At 37.8% G+C, this 27872-nt stretch overlaps 1 protein-coding gene across 2 annotated transcripts; it reads left to right on the top strand.

The window, feature by feature from the left end:
• Positions 1-22316: 22316 nt before the first annotated feature.
• SERPINA7 (serpin family A member 7) lies at positions 22317-27578 on the top strand. Of its 2 annotated transcripts, none has more exons than XM_016166767.2 (5): positions 22317-22395; positions 23940-24575; positions 25609-25882; positions 26617-26764; positions 27300-27578. In XM_016166767.2, the coding sequence occupies exons 1-5, from the start codon at positions 22344-22346 to the stop codon at positions 27501-27503; spliced, it is 1314 nt and encodes a 437-aa protein (XP_016022253.2). In that variant the 5' UTR covers positions 22317-22343; the 3' UTR covers positions 27504-27578. The 2 variants fall into 2 exon arrangements, with proteins under 2 accessions (XP_016022253.2, XP_016022254.2); XM_016166768.2 differs by having other exon boundaries at positions 22322-22386.
• The last annotated feature ends 294 nt before the right edge of the window (positions 27579-27872 follow it).

Genomic DNA, 27872 nt, shown 5'->3' with positions numbered 1-27872 from the left:
ATACATATCGCTTTGGGTAGTATGGTCATTTAAATGATGTTGATTCTTTCTACCCATGAGCATGACATATGTTTCCATTTATTTGTATCTCTTCAATTTCTTTTTTCAGTGACTTGTATTTTTCTGAGAACAAGTCTTTTACTTGCTTGGTTAATTTGATTCATAGGTATTTTATAGTTTTCAATTCAATTGTAAATGAGATTGTTTTCCTAATTTCTCTTTCTGAAAGTTGGTGTATAAAAAATGGTCATTGGTGTATAAAAATGCCACTGAATTTTGAATATTTACTTTGTAACCTGCTTCTTTACAGAATTCATTGATCAGTTCCAACAGTTTTTTTGGTGGAATCTTTAGGGTTCTCTCTCTATATAGTATCATGTCATTGGCAAATGACAAGTTTTACTTCTTCCTTTTTAATTCGGATGCCTTTTATTTATCTTTCTTGTCTTATTGCTGTGGCTAAGACTTCCAATACAATGTTGAAGAGAAGTGGTGAAAGTGGGTATCCTTGTCTTCCTCCTGTTCTTAAGGAAAATGCTTTTAGCTTTTCCCCATTGAACATTATGTTAGCTGTAGGTTTGTCATATATGGCTTTTATTATGTTGAGGGATGTCCCCTCTATTCCCACTTAGCTGAGCGTTTTTATCATAAATGGATGCTGGATTTTGTCAAATGCTTTTTCTGCAACTATTGATATGATCATATGGTTTTTATCTTTTGATTTGTTAATGTGGTACACCATATTGATTTGAGGATATTGTGCCAACCTTACATCCTAGGAATAGATCCAAATTGATCATGGTGTATGATATTTTTAAAGTATTGCTGAATTTGGTTTGCTAATATTTTATTGAAGATTTTTGCATCAATGTTCATAAAAGATATTGGCTTATAGTTTTCTGTTTTGTAATGTCTTTGTCTGGTTTTAGAATCAAGGTAATGGTGGCCTCATAAATGGGGTTAGGGAGCCTTCCCTCTTCTTGAATTTTTCGAATAGTTTGAGAAGAATAGGTGATAATTCTTTTTTGAATGCTTGGTAAAATTTGCCTATGAAGTCATCTGGTCCAGGACTTTTGTTTTGTAGGAGGTTTTTTATTTCTGATTCTATTTCATTAGTAGTAATCGGTTGGTTCAGATTTTCTGTTTTTTCTTGACTCAGTCTTGGGAGATTGTATGTTTCTAGGGATGTGTTTGTTTCTTCTATATTGTCCAACTTGTTGACATATAATTGTTCATAGTATTTTCTTATGATTTCTTGTATTTCTGAGGAGTCCATAGTTATTTCTCCTTTTTCACTTCTAATTTTATTTATTTGAGTCCTCTCTCTTTTTTCCTTGATGAGTCTGGCAAAGAATCTGTCAATTTTGTTTATCCTTTCAAAGAACCAGCTTTTGGTTTCATTAATTCATTGTACTTTTTTTTCTAGACTCTATTTCATTTATTTCTGCTCTGATCTTTATTATTTTCTTCCTTCTATTCACTTCAGGCTTTGTTTGATATTATTTTTCTAGTTTCTAGTTCTTTTAATTGGAAGGTTAAATCGTTTATTTATGTCTTTTCTTGTTTTTTGAGGTAGCCCAGTATTGCTATGAATTTCCCTCTTAGGACTGCTTTTGCTGTGTCTTATAGATTTTGAGTCATTGTGTTTTCATTTTCATTCATCTCTAGGTATCTTTTGATTTCTTCTTTGATTTCACTGATTACCCATTCATTGTTCAGTAGCATGTTATTGAGCTTCCATGTGTTTGTGTATTTTTCAGATTTTTCCTTGTAGTTGACATCTAGTTTCATACTATTGTGATCAGAGAAGATGGTTGTTATGATTTCAATCTTCTTAAATTTATAGAGACCTGTTTTGTGTTCTAATATGTTGTGTATCCTAGAAAATGTTTCATGTGCACTTGAGAAGAATGTATATTTTTCTGCTTTGGGGTAAAATGCTCTGAAAATATCTTTTAAATCCATCTGATCTAGTGTGTCTTTTAGGCTCATTGTTTCCTTGTTGTTTCTTTGCCTGGAAGATCTGTCAATTGGTGTCAATGGGGTGTTAAAATCTCCTACTATGAGTGTATTACTATTGATCTCTCCTTTTATGTCATTCAATAATTGCTTTATGTATGTAGGTGCACCTATATTGGGTCCATATATATTTACTAGGGTTATGTCCTCTTGATTTATCAATATCTTTATCATTATGTAATGCCCATTTTGGTCTCTTATTATAACCTTTGTTTTAAAGTCTATTTTATCTGATGTAAGTATTGCTACCCTGCTTTTTTTTTCATTTCCATTTCTGTGAATTTTTTTCCCATCCCTTTACTTTGTCTGTGAGTGTCATTTGATCTGAAGTGGGTCTCTCGTAGACAGCATATGCATGGGTCTTGTTTTCTTATCCATTCGGGTATGCTACGTCTTTTGATTGGAGCATTTAATCCATTTGCACTTGAAGCGATTCCTGATAGGTACATAGTTACTACCATTTTATTATTTGTATTTGTTATTTCTATTTTCTTTTTACCCCTTCTCTTTTTACAGAAGTCCCTTTAATGTTTCTCATAATACAGGCTTGTTGGTGATGAATTCCCTGTCTGGGAAGCTCTTTAACTCACCTTCCACTTTAAACAAAAGCCTTGCTGGGTAGAATATTCGTGGTTTTATGTTTCTGTTTTTCATAACTTTGAATATTTCTTGCTAACCCCTTCTGGCCTGCAAAGTTTCCATTGAAAAATCAGCAGACATTCTTATGGTGGTACCCTTGTAAGTAACTAGCTGCCTTTCTCTTGTTGCTTTTAAGATTCTCTCTTTGTCTTTAACCTTGGCATTTTAATTATGATGTGTCTTGGTGTAGGTCTGTTCGAATCCCTATTGTTTGGGACTCTTTGTGCTTCCTGAACTTTTATGTCTAATTCCTTCACCAGGTTAGGGAAGTTTTCTGTCATTATTTCTTCAACTAGATTCTCAATCTCTTGCTCTCTCTCATCCTCTTCTGGTACTCCTATGATCTGGACATTGTTATACTTCATGTTATCCCAGAGGTCTCTTAAACTATCTTCACTTTTTAAAATTATTATTTTTTTATTTTTGTCATTTTGATTGGGTTTATTCTGCTACTTTATCTTCCAGTTCCCTTATTCAATCTTCATCCGATTGACTGTTGAAATTTTCTAGTGTAGTCTTCATTTATGTTATTGTATTCTTCATTTCTGTCTGGTTCTTTTTATATGGTTTCTATGTCCTTTTTTATATGTACTGTCTCTCTGTTGATGTTTTCATTATGCTCATCCATTCTCCCATTGGGCATCCTTATAACCATTATTTTGAACTCTGTCTCCAGTAGGTTGCTTGCCTCATTTCATTTAGCTTATTTTCTGAAATTTTCTCCTCTTGTTTCATTTGTGGCATATTTCTTTGTTTTATTATTTTATTAGCCTCTCTGTATTCTTTTTTATGTGTCAGGAATATTTGTTTCGTCTCTCAGCCTTGGCCAGATGGCCTAATGTGGAAGGTGTCCTGTGTGGCCCAGTGGTGCACTCTCCCTTATTCCTTGTGTCAGGGGCTCTGGATGTGATCTTTCTGTGGGTTGTGTGTGATCTTCTGTTGTCATTAAGCCTTTATTGTTGTTAGTATATCAGTGGATAAGATTAATGTTCAGGCTAATTGTGGGAGTTGGCTGTACCCACAGTGTAAGAGTTTCTGTGTGGTGGCTGCCCCCACTGAGTGGTATTTTCCCTAGCAGGCTTGTGAACTTGTTGTAACCACCCTTAGTGTTCACCACTAATGGGACTAGTCAAGAGTTCTTCTGTTGTGGTCTGGTGCTGCCTCCAGATGCATTGGTTTTGCAGCCCCTTGGGAGGGGCTCCCCCGTAGGCCAAAGTCAGCTGCTGCTTTTGATTTACTCAGAGCTATCCTGTAGGAACTATGAAGTGATCTGCAGATGGTTGTTCCCTATGCTGGGTCGGCTTCAATGTGTCTCCTTTATATTATCAGATGTAGGTGTTACCATCAGCTGGACTTCAAGTGATTCTCCACATTGATTATTTTGTAATTTGGTTGTAATTTTGTTGCAGACCTCGGAGGAGATAATCCCTGCTTTTACTTAGCCCGACATCTTCCTTAGGCTCTCTGGTTCAGATTTTGTATTTCGGTTTGAGTCAATTCTGTTGCTCTGTGTCTTGCCAGTAATTTTTACATTTCATATAAGTGATATAATTTGTTATAATACACATTTTTATAACACTTCTTTATAATCCCTTTTAATTGTGTGATGTTGGTAGTATTAACAAACCCAAAATTCAACTGAGTAAATTGTAAAGATCTTATAGGCTTTATTCAATGATTCATGTAATGGGTGGTATCTAATCTAGCAGGCAGGAAGAAGCTCTGAGGAACTCTACTAAGTAAAAGATATTTATCAAAATGGATCAGTAACAAGGAAGTTATATTAGCAAAAAGCAGATTGATTGTGGCGAGGTCATTTTCCTTTAAGACATAACAGGGGTCTCTCGGGCAAATTACTAAATACTACTAATTAAGTGATTCCTGATTGACTGGTTAAAGATTCTATTTCTGGGGAGGCCAAAACTTTAATTAAGTCTCACTTTGAGGACATGGGGCTTAGCATAAGTGACTCCATTTTAGGCTTGTTGTTTTGTTTTTAACAATTGTGATGTCCCCTATTTCATTCCTGATATTTTAAATTTAAATCTCCTCAATTTTTTCCTTGGTCCATCTAGCTTAAAGTTTATACTTTTTTTGTATTTTTAAAGAAAAAAATTAGTCATTGATTCTTTTTCTATATTGATATTTTCTATATCATTTATTACTCTTACCTTTACTTGCACCCCATAAGTTTTAGTTCCTTATATTTTTATTTTCATACATATCAAAGTATTTTCTAACACCTAATGTAATTTCTTCTTTCATTCTCAGGTTATTTAGGATTATGCTGTTTAATTTTTGTCATTTCTTCTGTCTTATTATTATTGATTCTGACCTTCATGCCCTGCCATGGGCAAGAATTTCCAAATCCATATTACTGTAATAAATTACTAAATGATGTTTTAGTTTAAAAAGGCAAAAATAGTTTAATCTTTTGACAAAATTAATGCCTACATTATGATTTCCAGGTGAGTGAAATAGGTATGTAATTATCTCATTGCCTACTGACAGTCCTCACTGGACCTCAATACACACAGTGTCCTATTCTTGAAAGGAGATGTGCACAAGGTTATTCACTGCATTATCTTCTATAATAACAAGAAAACATACCTTCATATATGGAGGTGCCTATCAGAATGTGAAAGAATAAATAATTTATGTTCTACCCAGAAAAGGGAATATTCATCATTAGGAAGAATGAGGCTGATAAAAATATAACAACTGGAAAGACAAATTAAGTGAAAATGTAATCACAAACCAACAAGTACTAAATTGTATCCTTTGTTTGAAACTTACAAATACATATAAATAAATTGGTTTTTATTGTAGTACACAGGACATAATAAAAGTCTTGAACTACATAACGTTGTCTGATGATGGAGTAATATATGATGTTGGGGAGAATAAAGATGGTGACCAGTGGTGAAACGGGACTTTAATATTTCTATAATAATTAAAATTTTATAATAAAAATATATTTATTATTCAATACAAAACTAAATATTACTGTTTATAAGCTTCTAAAGAGAATGAAAATATATAGAGAAACACATGTGAACAACATAGCTCACACAGTAATATCTATGCAAGAAACAATAGAATTCATGACAAATAGCTTTCAAATGCACTTAGAGGGATATTTCATCATGTAAGCACATCACAACGTAACTTTGTAATCTATAAAACAAAGTAGGGTGGAACTACATGGAACATAAATCCAAAATGGAAATTCTATAACTAGAAGGAATACTTACTGAAATTAAGAAATGAGATAAAGAAGCACTTCTGAAATGGTAAAGTAAGGACCTCTGGAAAACCACTCTTTCATAAATGCAACAAGAACAAAAAGTTGTAAAAATCAACTTTTCAGAACTCTGGAAATTAATGAAAAGTTTTCAATCGTCTAATGAGTATTCCTTCAAGAAAAATTGCCAGATTTTATTATAAACAATAAGCTTTGTGACACTTTAATTTGGCCTATTCTGAATCTTTTCACCCAGATCTGTGGTAGTGTGGAAAACCAACAGTTTTGCAATTATGTTACCTATAAAACCTGCAGCTTGTCAGAGAGTAGACAGTCATAACAGATTTGGAGCTCCCAAAGAATGCCATCTTCAGAGAATTATCAATATTTGACATGTCTGACAGTTCTGAAAAGATCCATTCTCAGACATGACTTTATTTGTTCTCACCTAGAGACTGTTTTGTGTGATCTGGTCTATTCTCAGAATGTTTGAAAAAAATATTCATCACCAATTGTTCAATACTGCAGTTTCCAGATGTGGTACAACTAGTTAGGGCTAACAAGAAGCTACCCAAAAACTTAAAAAAACTTAAAATGATAAACTTGGAAAAAAATGTCCAATGGATGCTCTGAAATGTTCCAACATATAACAGATCTAGAAGCCCACAAGCATGTGCAGAGCTGTGTGCATGCTTAGAAAATACCTGAGAAGACATTGCTGTCACCTCTAGCTAACAATGAGGCTCTGCACAAGCAGAAACTGAAGGGTTATCTGAGAATTAAAGACATATCAAAACATACACACTAAGCACCTTGCTAAAGGCTAGAAGATTTATTGGTTCAAGTATTTAATAAGATCATTGTTTAATTATTAACTATCATTAAGCAATCAGAGAAGAGGATTCATTGGACACAGATGACAAAGTATCCAGGCTTTAATGAATTATTTGGGCAAAGTCACTACATGATCAAACAACGACAATGATAGGAACCAACAACAACAACAACTCTGGGGAGAGAGGCATAATCTGATTTATAGAGTTGCCACAATCTGTTGTTTCAAAATACCAACTTAAATTCCAATAAAAATGGCAGGGCCAGTAAATGCTGTGCATACCTCCTCCCATGACCACATTAAAACTACAATTATTTTATAGAACAATCAACCTGGATAACCATCTAGACTAGAGGAACATAACTCCTATAACTAAGGATGTAAAAAGAGTCCACATCAAGACTGTTAGGAGAGGCAGAGATTCAAAATGGGCTGACCCCACACCCACATTTGATGGTTGAGCATTGGAAGAGAGGTCCCTCTGGAGGAGCCAGGAGCCCAGCCCCACACAAGGGTGCCCCAGCCCAGGGTTTCAGTGCTTGAAAGAGGAGTGCCCATTAAATCTGGCTGTAAAAATCAGTGGGGATTCTGACCATGCAGATGAGACAAAATGGTACTGTAAAGGCAGATGTCCCCTTAAAAGGCTTGCACACAGACTCACTGGATTGCAAGCACCCACCATGGGTTCCAGCAGAGAGACAATGGCCCAGGAAGTGTCAGAGACATAAGAAAATACTGCGTTGTGTGGCTTCATGATGAGGTTTGGAGGGATAGCTGCCATTGTCCTTGTGTTGATCCTCCCTCCTGTGAAGCGTATGGGTGGGCACCACACTGCGTGTGTTGTGGACTTCCCCCACATGACCAAATCTGAATTTGCATTGCCCTGGTGAAATCCGCTTGCTTCACATGAGTGACTCCTTGGGGCTACACACCTTTTGAATTTCTAAAGGCATATTTGAGCCTGGGAAAACAGCCCGACCTAGCCCTTTTGGCAGAAGACTCTTTCAGCAGCAATCAACAGGCATTGTTTTGCATGCCTCTGGAGACAATTCAGGTGGTAGATGACCCACCCCAGCCAAAGCTGCAGTATTTCTTGAACAAATCTTGGGGGTCTGCAGGCCCAAAGTGAGTGGCAGCTAGCCTCGGTGTGATCTGAGACTTTTATGAATGGCCACAGGCTCAGCACTGGCATCAAAACTGAATCTGCACTCATCTGGGGAACATGACTCACCCCACCCTGGTTACTGCCTCAGACCTTGCCTCACCCAACTCACATACCACATTTGACTCCTTCATCTGCTAAGCCTTACGGGCAGCTGGCAGGCAGCCTCAAGATGTGGGGTGCCCTGTACCTTTTGTTAAGCTGCCTCAGGCCTGGTACTGGCGGCAGCCAGCCTCAGTTCACCACATGGCCTCTCTCACGTGCCTCCAGGTCCAGCACAGATAGTGACCAACCATGGATCAATTGGTAGCCACTACCAGGTAGCCTTGGGCAGTCATAGGCAGAAGCATGGGAGCCCATCCCAAAGGGCCCCAGAGCTAACCCACATGGAGGCTGTCATCAGACCACAACAGAGGATCACCTGATTAGTCACACAGGTGGAACACCCAAAAGGTGGTTTCAGCAGGCACAAGAGCTCACTGTAGCACATCATACCCTACACAGTAGCTCATACCCAGTGGATATAACCAATCCTCATATCCAGTCAGTCTGAGAGTGAGTCTTACCCAGAGATGTGCAAACAGCAATCAAAGCTTAACAATGGGAAGCACACACAACCAGATAAGGGACACTCCTGGAGCACCCAGTGCAGGTGCTCCACAGGGCACCTACTATATAAGGCCACCCAGTCAAGACTGGGAGATGTAGCAGATCTACCTACTGCATAGAGGCAAGCACAGAGAGGAAGCCAGAATGAGAAGACACACAAAAAACATGTCCTGAATGAAAGAACAGGAGAAATTCCAGAAAAATAAATAATTGAAATTGAGTCAAGCAACCTACTAGAGACAGAGTTCAAAACACTGGTAATAAGGATGCTCAATGAACTTAAGGTAAGTGTAGATGATCTTAGTGAGAACTTCGACAAAGAGAAAGTAAGCATAAAAAGGAAATAGAAACCATACAAAAGAATGAGTCAGAAATGAAGAATACTATAACTGAAATGAAGAATACATTAGAAGGAATTAAACGGTAGATTAGATGAACTAGGGGACTGAATCAGCAATTTGGAAGACAAGGTAGCAGAAAATATCCAATTGGGACAGCAAAATGAAAAGAGAATTTAAAAAATGAGGAAAGCTTAAGGGACATCTGGCACATCAAGTGAAATAACATTTGCATAATGGTGGCAAAAGGCCCTGTGCCCTTTCATAGGAATGCTGCATATACTATGTGATAATGAGTTTTAAAATGTTAATGCTGATGACAAAAAAAAGGACTGTATGTATTATGTTAACTTTGTTTTAACAGACATTTATGGAGCACCTACTAAGAAGAAAACAGTACTAGGTGCTTTAGGAGAGATAAATAAAACCCTTTAAAATCCCAATCACCCAGAAGCTCACGTCTTAGGTGGTAGGGAGAGAGACAGACATATGTAAATAATGTGAAAAGACATTAGGATATGAGATGAGCTACTGCATAACATCAAAGAATGAGGTATTAGTTAGACCTAGACAGTTCCTACACAGCCTTACCAAAATGGAGAAAGGAGAGTCTTCCTACCCTTAAATGCTTGGCCTTTCTCTTTCTCTGATCTGTAATCTGGCCAACTACAACATCATTTTCACCCCCTTGAATAGCTTCCATTTATTAGGCCCATTTTCTCCTCTTCTTTTTATTATTTACTAATTTTTTTTAAATCTGGAAATATTTAAGACCTACGCAGTAGCATAAAGAATACTATATCCCTGTATCCACCACCCAACTTAAGAACTAATAACATTACAAATACCGTTGAAGCCCACTGTGTACCTGTAGTGCGTTGAATTGGGTCTGCCAGAAAGCTATGCCCAAATCCTAATCTCTGGTACCTGTAAATGTGACCTTATTTGGAAATAAGGTCTTTGTAGATATAATTAAATTAGTGATCTGAAAATGGAGTCATCCTGGATTGGGGTAGGTCCTTAGTGAACTGAATGGTTTTCATATGAGAGAGGGAGATTTGAGACACACAGATCCAGAGAAGGTCATGTGAAGACAGAGGCAGAGACTGCAGTTAACGTGCCACAATCGAAGAAATTCCAGAGACACCAGAATCTGTAAGAGGCAGGCAGGTTCTTCCATAGAGCTATTTGGATAGAGCATGGCCCTGCTGGCACCTTGATTTCAGACTTCTGGCCCCCGGAACTATGAGCAAACACATTTTCTGTTATTTTAAGTGACCTACTTTGTGGTCATTTGCTTTGACAGCCTTAGGAAACTAAGAGTTACCCTTCCCAATTGAATTCTTTTCTCTCCCTCTCCACAAAACATAACTACTATCCTACATAAGGTTTTTATCACTCTCATCCATGCAATTTTGCATGCTACATATGCATGCATTCCTCTCACACATTCCTTTTACTTCCTTTATGTATCCATAATCAATATGTGATTGTTTTGCACGTTCTTAAATTTCATATACATGGTATCACAATTACTTTATCCTTCTGAAACTTGCTGTTTCCTCTGCCATTTTTCCCGCTTACACCACTGAAACTTTCCCCCTCCCATTCCATTTACCTGAAGCAGTCTCACGTCACCAAATTAATCTAGTCTTAAGAGAAGCTCAGTCTCTTATACCCGCCCCATTCTCCAATCACTGATCTAAACCTGTGGTGCTTAAACTTTAATGTGCTTCAGAATCACCTGAAGGACATGTAAAACTGTGAATACTGTCCCACCTTCAAGCTTTCGGATTCAGTAGATTTGGAGTGGGGCTTGAGAATCTACATTTCTAACAAGTTCCCAGGTGATGTTGATGCTGGTCCACATCAGCCCAGCAGCACCTTCTGGTCTCCAGATAAGCTAAGTCACCCATCAGTTTCTTTTAATAAAATACAGTAGAGGCTACACTTCCATCTTTCTCTTTACATAAGTTGTTTATAACTATATATTTTAATTAATTAATGGCTGAAATACAAGAACTTAAAACATGATTGAAAGTGATTCCTTTCCAATGACAGTAAGGTGGGCCAAAACAAAAATAAAAGATACAAAGATAGGCTTGCATCAGTGTTATACATCTAAAAAATCTGCATCTTATTCATTTCAAGCAGACTACTATTTTTAACCTAAACAAGTGCTATCAAACATATCTGACAAAAGTAAGAAAAAAGTCAGATGTTGGTGGATATCACTTCTTGCATGATGAAATCTGGAACAAAACCAGTGTTGATAAAATTCCCATTGGCTACTTAAAAGCAGAAAATCTCAAATCTGTGGAGAATAAATTCATTGTCTCTTCCTCCATTGTGTTTTTTTCTATACCTTACAACTGCAGGATGAAATGAAAGACAAGTAACAATTGTATACCAATATTATGCAACAGTGACTTTCTAAATCTAAGAAGATAGTCGATCTTATGTGCGTGCCTGTTGTATCAACGTGAGAAATAAACATGTTTTCCTCTTGTGGACCTTTGGATAAGTCTTCAATCATCTGATCATACAAACTTCTTCTCCCCCTTGCCAAGTACCAAAAACACCTGCTTTGTTGTTTGTTTTCTGTTTGAGAGACTTAGTTAATAAGTCTTTCTACCTTAAAAGTCTGTGTTCTACCCATCATTCAAACTATTAACCTCCCAGACTCTCAGTTTTCATATCTGTGAAATAAATAGGAGAAAGACAGTGAAAAGCAAAGAAAGAAAGAATGGGTAAGATATAAGCTGACTTAATTACAAATTCAGTGCTAAAAAATAACCTCACCATGACTTTCTTTTCTTTTGACTGCCCCATGAAATATAAAAATTTAAAACTAAACAGTTATCAATAATCAAATGGGCTCCTACTTAAAAATTTTAACTTATTACATCTTTGTAAGTAGTCACATTTTCGAAGGCATTTTTTTTCCCCAATCAACACAACAGATGTAGGGACCAAGAGACTTTTTATAGCTAGTATATGTTCACATTAGTTTTTTTCTGGTAACTGTATTCCAGACAAATAGTGGTCTCAGTTACCAGGTCTAATAAATTTCTCACCTGTATAGCCTGACAGCCATAGCTCAGAGGACCTGTAGCTGTGAAGTACATTTCACAACATGCTGCATTTTATATTATCTATCATACCAGGGTGATTAACATTAAGCTTTTTTAAACTAGATTTTAACCAATGTTTTATTATTTAGTTTGTGGCAAAAATTTAAAAAACCACATGACAAACTTATGTCAAGGTACTTAAAGCTACACACAGATATCTGGGTTCTCCGAGGCTGCCCTCTGCTGGGTTCAGATCCCTTTCAGGTCCTTCTTCTTGTTCTTCATTGTTGTCCTCTTCCTCATCTTCAGCTTCTTGGGCTGCTTCAGTCGAGTCTTCATACTTACATTCACTCGCTTCCTTAGTGAAGAATAATACAGACTTAGGGACCAGAACTTCATGCGGGGAAAAAAAGTAGTTCAATTTACCCTCTGGAGAGTCAGGAGGATAGAAGTAGGTGAAGAAAGAATAGCTAGGCACCTTCCTGGTGGTTGATGCACCATTTTCATGGCCCTTACACTTCTGCTGCTTGATAGTTTTCATGGTGACATTTTCCCCCTCCTTCTAGTAGATCTCACACCCTATGCTGATGATTTTTTTCTGGCCCTTTGGAGAAAAAGGGATTGGAATCATTGGGGTCTGATTACATTTGGTATGTTTTAATTAGAACTTCACTGAAAAAGTATTTGTTTGACTTAAAGATAAATTCTATGATGAAGCTCATTGGTTTCTCAACTCTGAAAATTTAATTTTTACATTTTCAAGTGCTCTAGTACAAGTTCATAGTTTCCTTGGATCATCCTACCAAGAATCTTTACATTTTTAAAAGCTGTCAACCAAAAGTGAGGTATGCCATTTGTTTGTCCTTTTCTTCCTGGCTCTCTTGTCTTTCCTTCCCAAGCTCCTTCCTGAACACCTACTTCATATTGATATTCACCTTCTGTAGGCGGGTAAATTGCATTGATGATCTCAATTCTCTTATTGAACAGAGGTTGGTAGAAGGCAGCATATGTTTTCTCAAGATAATAAAGCTCTTTATAGAATCAAGCTTCTACTTGAGCATATTCTGCCTGAAGGTTTTTGAGAGCTTTGACCCTCTGCTCAATGTTAAAGGCAATTACTGATGGCTGCCTTTGAGCTGGATGCCCCTAACATGAGCTGCTGCAAGGGCTTGAGGACTTGGCTGGCACTCACCAGACTTGCACTAGTTGGGTGCGCAGAGCCCCAGATTCCTAGGAATCGGGGTCATTGGCAAGATCCTGGACCTCCCAGATCTCTGCCACCCATTTATCTGCCTTCTCAGTTGTGGCCCACTCAGTGGGATCCTGCAGCTCCCAGGGTGAAGTACCTTCTGCCAGGTACTTGCCCTCCCAAATCTTGGCTCCCTTTTCTGTGTCTTCCTGCTCCTGAGGCCCTAGTCTCTATCTTGAGTTCTCTACCTCTAGAGGAATTGTGGGCGTAGATCCCTTTATGAATTGTATACATGAAATTTGCCTAGAATAAATTTTATGTGTTCTCACCACGAAACAAAAATTGTAACTATGTGAGGCGATGGATATGTTAATAAACTTGGTTGTAGTGATCATTTCACAATGTATACCTATATCAAATCATCACCCTGTACACCTTAAATACACATAATTTTATTCATCGATTATATATCAATAAAGCTGGAAACAACAAAAACAGAACATTTCTAGGGACTGAGAAAGAGGTGCCACAGTCAAAGGAAATAAGGAGCACAAAGTCAGGCTGGGAGAAAAGGCTGAATGGGAAGTGGATCTATAACTAAAGTATCTTTACATGTACCATATTAACTACAAACTATGTACCTGAAAGAATCAGGAGAGGTCACAGTGGGTGGGGTTTTCTCCAGAGAGGAGGACGAAGGGCTTAAGGTAGACATCAAACTACCAGCAGCAGACCTCTGACTGAATATGAGAGTTTTCATTTTGCCCCTTCAAGATGACCTTGTCCTCTCAGAGGTTCCTTAACATTTTTTTTCTCCAGAAGAGGGATGTATAACAGAGATTTGACTTTACACTACAGTGGGAACTGGTAAAACAATCTTGGTTCAGCTGTTTCTTTGGCTTCTGATGCTGATCCTCAAGTTAAAAGACATTTGGTCAAGAAGGAAGAATCAGTGTGAGCTGGAGAAATGTAGGGAAAGTGGAAACATGTAAACAAAATGAAACTTGCATCTTTCATTTTTTCTCATTGGAATCCATGTTACATTTTGTCTATTTTCAAGCCTAAAAGTGTGCTGTCATAAATGACCTGTAGGAGAAACAGAACTTTTGCTACAAAAATCTCTCCTGAACATGACCCAGAAATCAGAGAAGCTGGAATAATACAACATTGGTATCTAGAGCTGTGAGCCTGGCTACTACCATTGCCAACAAGGGGAATCGGCAGAGTCACAAAAGTGTGTGATCCACAACAGGGCTCCTGACCTACATTATCCTTCCAAGAGTTAAACACAGCTACTGTTTCATTTCTGCTTTCCAAATCTTAGGTAAAATTTTATGGTGGCCAACCTCAACTAGAAACACGGAAAGAATTCTGGGAACTGTAGTTTGGCTTAGTCAAGTTGACATGGTACAAAGCTTTCAGAGTCCAGTCCTTGTTAACTTGGCACCCATACACAGTTCCCACTAAGAAAAAGAACAAAGCCAGGCTTCCACCTATCAAGACGCAGCTATCCCATGGACAGCTGAGAACATGCAAATCCTCTTTATAAAAGAAGATACAAAGTCTCTTTATCCATTTTGAGTGATACTAATTTTTCCTGAGTCCCCTCTGCCAATCTGTAACATGTATACTGAAATCAAAGATAACCATAATTAACACATCTTATGTAAATAGGGAAGGATAGGGGGAAGGGAAGGGAAGATAAAAATGGTTAATATAAACACAAATATATTGATATCAAAGCAAAGAAGAAATACTAATGACTATTAGAGTCCCTGGTCTGGAGCTCATAAGTGGTGTTTTCAACTATCTTCATCCACATGTTCCATATTCTAATTGCCCTCAGCAAGCCCCTTAGCTGATTGAGGTTCCTTGCTTAGTGAGGTGTGAGGTGACCCAATTCTTCATTCCTGTAAGGTCTGAATCATTAGCAATCTTCTTTGCGTGGATTGCTGTGGTATACCACTGACCTTTAGTCTCTATACATGGGAGCACTAAGAGACATCTCTGGGAAACTGCTGCATTACACTACCCAGCTTGTGTTGCAATGTAATTTCCTCTTGATAGTCAGGAACTATTGCTTCAATTAGTACTCTAACTCCCTTCTTTTTTTGTTGATTCAGTGGCATGAGCAACCCAAAGTGATCAGTTGGCAATCTCAACTACCAGTTCACTGGAACCATTGTTAACCTCATTCATCCACTTGAAAATTAAGGCATTGGAACCAGGAGAGCCTAGTTCATGGGACAGGAAGGAAGAATTCTTCTAGTGGATTAGTAGGGAAATAATGAGAATATCCACATACGTTTTCACTTCTTGATTCCAGAACCTGTGAATCCAGGCTGTGGGAGAAACAACATCATGTCTCGGACGCTGATTTAGAGCATATACCACATCATGGAGGCATTGTCCTATCCTACTAGGTGTTGTCATGTAGCTAGCTCTCTAACTGTGTCATCAATAGGCCATTCCACTCTCCATTAGGCTTAGGTGATGGAAAACATCACCTGAGCCATGAATTTCTTTCTTTTTTGCAAATTAAGTTTATAGGGGTAAAATTAGTTAATACAATTATATAATTTTCAGGTATACATTATTTGACATCTGTATATTCTATTGTGTATTTACAACCCAACGTCCAGTTTCCTTCAGCTACCATATATTCGATCCCCTTTACCCATTTCGCCCTCCCCCAATCCCCCTATATTTGACCCCCTTTACTATGTCTACCTCCCCCTTCCTCTACCACCCCCTACCCTCTGGTAACCACTAGTCTATAGTACATATCCATGAGTCTCTGTTTGTTCGTCGTGCTCATTTGCTGATTTTAGGTTTATATCCCACATATAAGTGATATCATGTGATGTTCAACTTTTTCTGTCTGGCTTATTTTCCTTAGCATGATTATCTTGAGGTCCACCCATGTTGTCGCAAATGACAGTACTTCATCTCTTCTTATGTCTGAGTAATATCCCATTGTATATATGTACCATAGCTTCTTTAGACAATCGTCTATCGTAGGACACTTTGGTTGCTTCTATGTCCTGGCCACTGTGAATAATGCTGCTATGAACATCGGTGTGCAAATATATTTTCAGATATGGGTTTTCAAGTCTTTGTGGTAAATACCCAGTAGAGAGATTGCTGGATCATATGATACGTCAATTCTTAGTTTTTTGAGGAGCCTCCATACTGTTTTCCATAGTGGCTGTACCAATTTGCAATCTCACCGGCAGTGTATGAGGGTTCCTATTTCTCCGCATTCTCTCCAACATTTGTTATTACTTGTCCTGTTGATTATAGCTATTCTAACAGGTGTGAGATGATATTTCATTGTGGTTTTGATTTGCATTTCCCTAATAGTAATGTTGAGCATCTTTTCATATAGTTGTTGGCCATTTGTCTGTCTTCTAGGGAGAAGTGTCTATTCAGGTTTTCTGCCCATATTTTGATTGTATCATTTGTATTTTTGTTATCGAATTGTATGAGTTCTTTGTATATTTTGGATATTAGGCTCTTATCAGAGGCATTGCTTGCAAATATATTCTCCCATTCAGATGGTTGTCTCTTTACCTTGTTGATGATTTAATTTGCTGAGCAGAAGCTTTTTTGTTTGATGTAGTCCCATTCATTTATTTTAGCTTTTACTTCCCTTGCTTTTGAGGTCAAATTCATAAAATCTCCTTCAAGTCGAAAGTCCTTGAGTTTAATTCTTATGTTTTCTTCTATGTATTTTATTGTTTCAGGTTTTATATTCAGGTCCTTAATCCATTTTGAATTACTTTTGGTGTATGGTGATAGACAAAAGTCTATTTTCATTCTTTTGCAGGTGGCTTTCCAGTTTTGCCAACACCATTTATTGAAGAGGCTTTTCTTTCTCCACTGTATGTTTTTGGCTTTTTTGAAAATTATTTGGCCATATAGATATGGGTTTATTTCTGGGTTCTCAATTCTGTTCCAGTGGTCCTTGTGTCTGTTTTGCTGCCAATACCATGGCGTTTTGATTATTGTCACTTTGTAGCATAATTTGAAGTCAGGTAGAGTGATGTCTCTAGCCTCATTCTTTTTTCTCAGGATGGCTTTGACAATTTGGGGTCTTTTGTGCTTCCATACAAATCTGATGATATTTTGTTCTGTTTCTATAAAAAATGCTGATGTGATGTTGATGTGGATTGCATTAAATCAGTATAATGCTTTAGGTAATATGGTCATTTTAATTATGTTGATTCTTCCAATTTAAGAATACAGAATCTTTCCATTTTTTTTGTATCTTTTTCGATTTCTTTTAATAGGGCCTGGTAGTTTTCATTATATAGGTCCTTTATTTGTTTCGTTAAATTTATTATTAGGTATTATATTCTTTTTGTTGCAATTGTGAAAGGAATTATTTTTTCCACTTTTTTTCCTAACACTTCATTATTAGAGCATAGGAAAGCTATGAATTTTTGAATATTGATTTTGTATCCAGAGACTTATTGTTTCTAGTAGTGTTCTTGTGGAGTCTTTAGGGTTTTCTATATAGATAATCATGTCATCAGCAAAGAGTGACAGTTTAACTTCTTCATTTCCTATTTGGATACCTTTTATATCTTTCTCTTGTCTGACTGCACTCGCTAGAATCTCCAATGTTATATTAAATAACAGTGGTGAAAGTGAACAGTCTTGCCTTATTTCTGATCTTGGAAGGTTTTTAGTTTTTCACCATTAAGTATAATGTTAGTTGTGGGTTTGTCATATATGGGCTTTATTATGTTAAGGTACTTCCCTTTTATACAAATTTTGTTAAATGTTTTGATCATAAATGGATGCTGTACCTTTTCAAAGCCCTTTTCTACATCTTTTGATATGATCATATGATTCTTATTTTTTAATTTGTTTATATGATGCATCACATTCATTGATTTGTGTATGTCAAACCATCCCTGTTCCTCTGGGATGAAGCCCTCTTGTTCGTGGTGCATAATCTTTTTAATACGTTGCTGTATTTAGTTTGCTAGTATCTTATTTAGGATTTTTGCCTCTATGCTCGTGACAGATATTGGTCTATAGTTTTCTTTTTTGTGTTATCTTTACCAGGTTTTGATATCAGAGTAATATTTGCCTCCTAAAATGAGTTGGGAAGTATTGCCTTCTCTTTGATTTTTTGTAAGAATTTTAGGAGAATAGGTATTAAATCTTCTTTGGATGTTTTGTGGAATTCAGTGGTGAAGCCACTTGGTCCTGGACTTTCCCTTTTTGGTAGGTTCTTGATGATTGTTTCAATTTCCATACTTCTAATTGGTCTATTTAGATTTTCCAGTTATTTTTTTATTCAGTCTAGGAAGAGGTATTTTTCTAAGTACTTGTCTATTTCTTCAAGGTTATTAAATTAAGTGTTATGTACTTTTTCATAGTATTCTTGTATGATCCTATGTATTTCTGCAATATCAGTCGTAATTTCCCTTCTTTCATCCCTCATTGTGTTTATTTGTGTCTTTTCTCTATTTCTTTTAGTGTGTCTGGCCAGGGATTTGTCAATTTTATTAACCTTTTCATGGAACTAGCTCTTGGTTGCATTTATTTTTTCTATTGTTTGTTTGTTTGTTAGTTTTGTTTTGTTTTCAATTCCATTTATTTCTGCTCTAATTTTGATGATATCTTTTCTTCTGACTTTCGGCTTCATTTGTTTTTCCTTTTCTTGTTTTTTTAAGATGAAGTGTTAGTTCGTTTATTTGAGATCGTTCTTACTTTTGGAAATAGGCGTGTAATGATATGAACTTTCTTCTTATGACTGCTTTTTGAGCTGTGAATTTCAATTAGCCAATTGCCACACTTAGGTGTGATTTATTTGTTTGTTTATTTGTTTGTTTTGGTTGGAAGGAATGCTTTGTAGAATAGTGTGATGGTGGATATGACAATTCATAAGTCCTTGGATGGTAGTTTTGGCAAAAGCATTTCAGGTAAGAGAGTTGAAGCTATATTTGGAGTCTGTGTCTAATTCCCTATGACAACAAACCTATGCTCCTTCTGTGATAGAATTAGTCCATTGCAATCAAACTAAAACCAGGTAGCTTGCTATTTCACCTGAGAAAGTGTGCCGTATTGTGTCACTCTCTTATGTAGGTGTAGCCAGGTCACCCATGTTAAATGCAGGTCTATGTTTCTGAGCCTGTGCATAACTTCCATCTCAACTGGCATGGACACTTTCTTCCTGAACATATTAAATAAATACAGGTATTGGTGGGGTGGAATACCAACTGACATCCATAGAATGTGTTATCTTATCCACCCGATTTTTAAACTTTTACTCTGCTGATGTTGCACTTTGGTGAGTCTTCATATGGGGCACTGATACCTTCGTTCTCTATTCCTATTTGCTGAGATCTACCCACGTATTTTTCCTACATCTTATACTACCTATTTTATAATCATTTTTCTTCCAAAGGACATACAGATGAGTCATTAATCAATGTTATGAACCAGGGTAGATCCATAACTCTGTCCCCACATCTCCTTCCACGCAAAATTAGCAATATTCTCTGGCATTTCTGTTAATTTTTTATAGAGTCATATCTTCAAATTAATATATTTTCTGTTAAGGTTATCCAATAGCAGTTACTGTTGTTTAGAGCCATGAACTCTGACTGATGCAGACATTGATATGAGGAATTAAGTTTAATGCAATAAAATTTATGAAAATTATGAAACTTTAAATTTTATTATCCGGTCTCATAGAGGTAAAAAGAGTGTAAAACCCAGTTTGTATACTAGAAAGCAAGTATGAAATGAAATAACAAAGCTCATAAAACTAAATAAAATGACAAAGCAACTAATTGCGTGGTCCTCTGAAATATAGAGCCTTTTGAAGTCATGGCTTTGGAGGACTCCCTTGCTGCCATAGTGAAGTCTGAAGGTTGTGAGGAATTCAGAGTTTGTGGGATGAGATGAAAGCTTCTGATGACACTAGAAAGCTTAAGAAAAAGAATGATATGCTCAAAACCCCAAATTCCTGGTGCTCAAGGAATATGCTAAAGCCATTCAGTATGCAGATAGAGTTTCTTATCTAATGCAACTAGAGGGCTAAATTAGCCAAATACTATACTCAGGATTTGATCCAATGAGTTATTAAATTTCATAGTTAATTTATTTCCCAGCAGTGGCAGATTTCTTTTGTCATTTAGTCACTGAGATGAAAAACAGTGAGAACTTAAGAGTAGGAAAACTGTGAGAGTTAGAGGAATTTCAAGCTTAGAATGTCCACTGAGCTTCCCTTGCCAACAGAAACAATTCTTCTCTTTATCTAATGAGGCTGCTTCTCTTTTGCTTAAATACTCAGTAATTTCCTTGCTTGGGAAATAGGCTTCTAAATTGCCATAAGAACCCTATTTTCCTGATGCCACCACCCTATACCTGTTATTATCTCCAGACATATAACTAGAGCAAGATCCTATCATTTACCGCCAGACTGAGGTAGAAGCTCAAATAGCAAGTCAAAAGTAGGAGAAAAATGTTCATACATTAAAAGAAATTTGAACTGTGGATTTTCCAAAACAAAATTCTGAGAAATTTTTTTGGGGGAATGGATTATGATGGCATTTACCCAAAGAGGGAGATACATAATTTAAAATCTGATTGAATTTATTTATATGGTTACACTTCCTAGGGATTCTGTCAATGTGCTAGATCCAACAGCTTTACACAAGACTGAAATTATTGTTTTAAAATAAAAATTTTAAAGAAGATGTTACACATTAGCAATCAATCAATCTATTTCACCTCAGGAAGAATGAATTTCCAGAAAGCAGAACTGAATAACAGTCAGGAATGGGGGTGGGAGTGGAGTACAGGGACTGTGGAGACTGGGGTGGGAGAAGAGAATCAAGAGAGTAGATGAAGGGAAAGTTAATTAATAGTTGCTGGATCCCTGCTAAGTGCCAGACACTATAGAGGAGCTTCTAGACACCACTTCTAATTTTCATTTGATATTCTCAGTAACTACATGCTGTGAGGATTGTTATCATTCCATTGAGGTTCAGGGATATTAAGTAACTTGCCCCTAAATAGACAGTTACTTACTATGTAGCAAAGACATGACAGGAACACAGGACTCCAGAGCACAAGATAGGGAAGTCTTCAGTGGCAGGGCTGTCCTTCTCACATGCAGGCAATATACCCTGCAGTTACTATCTGGTTAGCAAAACAGGTGAATTAGTGCAGCAGAAAAAAAAGCTGTGCCATTGTCTGACTATGCCACCAGAGGGCATAGGTTTGGAAGTTTTCTTTCTACAGTCTTTTCCTGTGTTTTTTTTTTTTCTGCAGCACCTGCCTACAGCTGAGAACAGACCTTGCTCTGTGTGATATACCAGGAGTGAGTATGGACTGAACTCAGTGTCGGAAGATCTGAGCTTTCCATTGCCTTGCTGCGGGACATGTGCGCCTGTGACCATCCCATGTGTCAGCTGTGCCCAATCCTGTTCAGTCTGGCGGTGGGGGTCAGGTAGTTATAAAGATCCCTAAAGATTCCACCAAAAAAACTGTTGGAACAGATCAATGAATTCTGTAAAGAAGCAGGTTACAAAGTAAATATTCAGAAGTCAGTGGCATTTTAATATGCCAATGACCATTTTTATACACAAACTTTCAGAAAGAGAAATTAAGAAAACAATCTCATTTACAATTGCATCAAAAACTATAAAATACCTATGAATCAAATTAACCAAGGAAGTAAAAGACTTGTTCTCAGAAAATTACAAGTCATTGAAAAAAGAAATTGAAGAGATACAAATAAATGGGAACATATGTCATGCTCATGCTACTTTTAACATCATATTCTCCAAGCCAGTGTACAAATAATTTCTACTGCATCTGGTAGAGATGCTCACCCAGCCTCTGCCTGTATGCACTGTTCCCTCAAAAGGCTCGCAATCCAGCACTGTATGGCACTGATAAGGAAAACAGTCTTTTTCTTGCTGCCTTTTGGCACTTTTGTTTCTGATCTTCATTTTGTCTTCTGAAAAGACACATTTCCTAGCATGAACGTGGACACTGCTAGCTCTGACAATCCTTTTTTCTTTTGTTATAGATGAAGGATCTGGCAGTTAAAGCAATCATTCAAAGTTCATCCTTATCATTTTTTACTTTGTTCCTTTTGGCCTTGGTTTAGTGCATCAGCTTTGAAAATATCATCCCAGGGTTGATGCTGGGGTAAATGAGTAACTAAGAGTTCTCTGCTTTTGCAATACAGGGCACATAAAGATGGAAAGATTTTGCTTTCTGAGAGATGCAAGTGGCCTCTTGGGTATGTGCTGTAAGTACTTTTTTTTTTCTCTTTGGAAACTAGGAACATTTCTATCAGCAAGTTAGGATCCCAAATAACCGTGGGCTCCAAATTCCTAGCTCCAGAGGCCAAAGTCTAAGTGTGGTCATCTGATAATTGACTTTCTACCACCCCCTGTGACTTTTACAGAAAGAGAACCATGGTGACAATGTGGAGTTTGAATAAAGGGGTAGGATCAGAAGAGTTGAAGTTGGGGAGATTGCTAGGAGCTGGTGAAGTAGTTCAGGCCATAAACTGAGGCAGTAGCAGTAGAAAAGAAGAAAAAGGAATTATGATTGCCATTTAAGAGATAGTACTCATAGGGAATCATTATTCATTAGATGTGGGGAATGAGAATGAAGAAAGTTCCTAAGATGACTTCCAGGTTTCTGGCATGAGAGTGTCAATGCATAGTGATATAGAATTATGATAAGGAGCAGGTTTGAAGGCTAGGGAGATGATGTGTTTTCCTTTGGAAAAATTTGAGATTTCAGTATTGGAACATTCCGGTTGATATATCCAATAGGTAGGTGGACAAATGGACTAGAGTATGTAGTTTTGTGCAGTGGCAATTGTATTCCTGGGAGTGGATGAGATCATTCAGGAAGAGAATGGAGGGTTGCAGAAGGAGCCCTGTTTTGACTCCATAGATCTCTTACTTCTGACCATTTATGTCCATGGCCATTGGATTCCATAGCTGACTGCCTCACTCCACTACCTTATACTCTTCCAGGTTCAGAGAATCTTACTCATATTTTCTGGCTTCTGCTCTAATAATTAAAAATTAACATGGATGAGTGTAAAAATAATTGTGTTAACATGCCTTGCAATGTAGAAATGACTCTAGATAATACTGATGGTGAGAGAGATCTGAAATTCAATAAGTTATATTTTTATCTTCCTGTTGTTTGAAAATACTCCTCTAGCTTCCATGTGTTGCATAAATGCACTAATTTCAGCTTGTGGTCTTGCACATGGCGCTATAAACCACCACCCTCCCCTCTCATTCCAACTAAGCATTTCCTGTGAAAATCATTCTCCTTTTGTTTTTTATCCAAAGAAAAGTACAGATAGTCTCTCACCTCATTTTTTATAGATTTTATTTTAAGAAAAATTCCCAATTAAAAAAAAACAAAATTCTAATCTACAAAAAATAAGGTAAGCAGAGGGAGTGCTAGTTTATCTAAGGATTCCTCTCCAAAAGGCTGCCTCTGAGTCAAAAACAAGAAATTTAATTTTCATAAATTTGATTTACTCACAGAATTTTTATATGTTGCTACTATAGCTGTATGACAGTCTGTGCCACTATTTCTATGGCCTTAGCAAACCACCTCTCCTACTCCCTGCTCTTATTAAATGTTTCATCTGCATTAGTTTTTCAGGGGAGAGAGGCCACCACAAGGCCTCCAATGAGCACTCCATTAAATATTTTCTATTGTTTTACTAATCACAATGGGTGCTTATTAGGTGTTTCTGGCTCAGAGTTTTCACCAAGCTAAGATCCTGCAATGGTTCTCTCCCCTCATCTCTTATAGATAACCTTCCTTCCAAAATGCTACTGTTCCTCTACCTGGTTCTCTTGGCACTTGGGCTTCATTGTACACCACCCAACATCTCTGAAGGCAAAGTAACCACCTGCCACTTCCCTCAACAAAATACCACCCTCTATAAGATGTCATCCATCAATGCTGACTTTGCATTCAACCTGTACCGGAGGTTCACTGTGGAAACTCCTGATCGGAACATTTTCTTTTCCCCTGTGAGTATTTCTGCAGCTTTGGTCATGCTCTCCACTGGGGCTTGCTCCAACACCCAAACTCAAATCCTGGAAAGCTTGGGGTTCAACCTCACAGACACCCCTATGGCAGAGATCCAGCAGGGCTTCCAGCACCTGATATGTTCACTGAATTTTCCAAAGAAGGAGCTGGAATTACAGATGGGAAATGCCCTCTTCATTGGGAAGCAGCTGAAACCACTGCCAAAGTTCTTGGATGATGTCAAAAGCCTCTATGAAACTGAAGTCTTTTCTACCAACTTCTCCAATGTTTCTGCGGCTCAGCAGGAAATCAACAGTCATGTGGAGAAGCAAACAAAAGGGAAAGTTGTGAACCTCATCCAAGACCTCAAATCAAACACCATGATGGTCCTGGTGAACTATATTCATTTTAAAGGTAAGGCTCTACAATGTTTATTTCTAGTTCAGTGTTCTGATCATTTGGTGGAACACTGTGGGGAGCTCATAGCCTCTGCTCACTGGCATCAACGGGTGCCCTTCCTACCACAATGACCTGATCCACTGGACATAACTGTGTAATTTTCTATCTCCCAGAGGGACACATAGTTCTGTGGATGAACCCAGGAATTTTCGAGGGAGAGGGTAGCAACAGTGATCTAATCATCCTGCTCACACCTAGCTATAAAATCATGGTTTCCAAAAGATTTTGTGAGGCAGGACACTTGACAGGTGAACAGGTTTGGGTTTAAACCCCACTGTGGCCCTCATTTGCTATGCATTCTTGGGTATTCTTGGGCATAAATACTTCTATAATGTACTCTGCACTCATTGTGTACCAAGCACCTTGCTATGTGTGTGGCTTACACATGTTATCTCATCTGATCCTCACACATGCCCAGTTTCACAGAGATAATAAGTTTCAGAGCTGGTATTCCCACCTAGGTTTATCTGATTTTAAAGCTGGTGCTTGTAACAACAAGGATCATGTGACTCTTTTCTGAAGGTGCTGTGCCCAAATGATTTCTCCTGGTTCTACAGCACATGTCAGCCATGTTGGGTGGAGGAGTGAACAATTCTTGGCCACAAACCACACACTTGTAGATGGATAAAACAGCAGAACAGATCTGTTGTCTCATTTCACCCTGTGTGTTGGATGCGCTTATACCTTTTTACGGAAGAGGAAACTGTGGCTCTGATGGGTTTAGTGTAAGTATAGTGGTTTTGAACACTGATGGAACATTTGTTGAACCTGGAGTTCAACATTCCTGGGTGTGACTTCTGGCTCTGCCAGCAGCTAGCTGGAAGACCATGTAAAGATACTTTCTCTCCTTGAACCTCAGTTACTCACCATAAAACTGGTTGACACTAGGTATCTACCTCTGTGGTAGTCTTAATTACTAGATGAGATGACTGATAGACAAGCTCACACTGGTTTAAAACAAACAATTCTTTTCTTTCTGTATTTCAAGCCCAATGGGCAAATCCTTTTGATCCATCTAAGACAGAAGAGGGTTCCAGCTTTTTAGTGGACAAGACCACGACAGTGCACGTGCCCATGATGCACCAGATGGAACGATACTATCACCTGGTGGATACGGACCTGAACTGCACAGTGCTGCAAATGGACTATAGCAAGAACGCTCTGGCACTCTTTGTCCTTCCTAAGGAGGGCAGGATGAACTGGGTAGAAGGGGCCATGTCATCTAAAACATTGAAGAAGTGGAACCGCTTACTGAAGAAGGGGTAAACATTTTAGGTGATGTGAGAAGTGGAGGGTGGGCATAGTGGTACAAGTAAAATTGAGTTTAGCAGAAACTCAGAGGCAGGAAAATCAACCTGAACTATTTAACAGCTGTATGATGACCACTAAAATATGCCGAGAAAATACACTGTGCCAGTCCCTTTGCTGGGCACTTTACATACTCTGCTTTATCTAAGCACATCAAAAAAACAGGAAAATAAACATTATCATAGGCATTTTTCAAATGAGGAAGTCAGGGCTGGAAAGATAAAATGAACTCTCCAAAGTCAAGTAAATTGATTGCTTCTCAGAGGCCAAGTACAGCTTAGGGGATAGGTAGGATTTTTATGCTGAAGTGGATTGGTAGCCCTACTTGGGTGAGAGTCCTAGATAGAAAACCATAAAATTCTCCTGGTGGATTGCAAAAGGCAATCCATTGAAAATCATGCTACTGGCTCCCCAACCTTGGCCAACATTCCAGGGATGTTTCTTATTGATCATGAATGAGTTACATCTCTCTCCTTCTAGTGCTGTAGTTCAACATAGGCTGAACCAGAGTACATTTTTTTTCTGGATAACTTCTGTAGTTTTGGTGCCATGTGTTGACCTACATAGCAGTGATTGTCAATATCTAGGGGAGGATCGTAGTCCAATATAATACCATGGCAACAGAGAGGGGAAGAAAATCATATTTGGTGTTCTGATAGTCGTGTGTTCCCTACCCTTACCCCCATAGGTGGATTGATGTGTTTGTTCCAAAATTTTCCATTTCTGCCACATATGACCTTGGAGACATCCTTCTGAAGATGGGCATCCAGGATGCCTTTGCTGACAATGCCAAATTTCCTGAACTCACAGAGGACAACAGTCTTAAACTTTCTAAAGTAAGTTGGTAGATTAGAGCTGCTGAATGTATAAGATGGAAGGGCCACTGAGAGTCAGTTAATTCATCTCTCATTTTATTGATTAGGATTCTGAAGCATAGGGATGCAGAATGGCTCTTCCTAAGGCAGATTCACTCCATAGTCATTCTCATTACACCCAAACAAGTCACTGTAACAGTTATTTCCATCCCTGACCTTCGTGTTCTAAAATAATTCTTATAAAGAAATTAATTATCAGAATTGACTCTGATGAGATACAGTTATGGAGGAGGTGGCAGTGGCAGAGGAAAGCTTAAGAAGTGACTTATAGAGGCAGAAAGTCATGGAGAATGACATGGTTCTCTGACAGCTAACTCTAAAATAATCGGGTATTAGTTAACTACATTTAACCAAGTAGCTTTCATCTGAAGCACTGTCAACACAGTACAGTAAAGGAGTAGGCCTGTATTTCCTTTTTCATTTCTTGCTTCCAAACTGTTCCCAAGACTTTTCCTGTTCCTTGAGGGGATCAGCATTGTTTGTTCTCCCTCCACAGGCTGCCCACAAGGCTGTGCTACACATTGGTGAAAAGGGAACTGAAGTTGTAGCTGTCCCTGAAGTCAGATTTCCGGATCAGGCTGAGATAACTCTCCTTCGCCCTATCATCCAATTAGATAAATCTTTCTTGTTGTTGATTTTGGATAAAAACACCAGGAGCATTCTTTTTCTAGGAAAAGTTGTGGACCCAACTAAAGTATAGTTGGGAAAGAGGCGGTTAGCTAATTGCATGTACTTATTGCAATGAGTAATAAATAGCATAGCCTGATATGAACAATTTGGGCTTGAACGTGCCTTCCTTTGGTCAGGGGTGGAGATTAGACCCTAAAGGAACTACACTGGATGTGAAAGAGGCCACTCTTGTGACCAAATATTCAGATAGTCAATAAGTGACTCATTATCCGAAGCACAAAAAAAGGCATTCCTCTTTATCAGCAATCTCCCTAGCTAGTTAGCTCCAAGGAATTGTACTGGGCTAGCAAATGCCCCCTATTCTACCCTCTGGAGAATAATTGAAATGCAAGTCAGTTACTTATGTCACAGTATTCTAATAATAAGATAAATAAATATA

Source organism: Rousettus aegyptiacus, unplaced genomic scaffold (genome assembly GCF_014176215.1).
Source record: "Rousettus aegyptiacus isolate mRouAeg1 unplaced genomic scaffold, mRouAeg1.p scaffold_m13_p_9, whole genome shotgun sequence".
Classification (NCBI taxonomy): Eukaryota; Metazoa; Chordata; class Mammalia; order Chiroptera; family Pteropodidae; genus Rousettus; species Rousettus aegyptiacus.
This window is presented reverse-complemented; position numbering and strand designations above follow the sequence as displayed.

Coding starts and splice junctions, on each gene's coding strand:
- SERPINA7 (XM_016166767.2), top strand. CDS start 22,344: ATGGAAAGATTTTGCTTTCTGAGAGATGCAAGTGGCCTCTTGGGTATG. Junction 24,576..25,608: donor GAACTATATTCATTTTAAAG/GTAAGGCTCTAC, acceptor CTGTATTTCAAG/CCCAATGGGCAAATCCTTTT. Junction 25,883..26,616: donor AACCGCTTACTGAAGAAGGG/GTAAACATTTTA, acceptor TTACCCCCATAG/GTGGATTGATGTGTTTGTTC.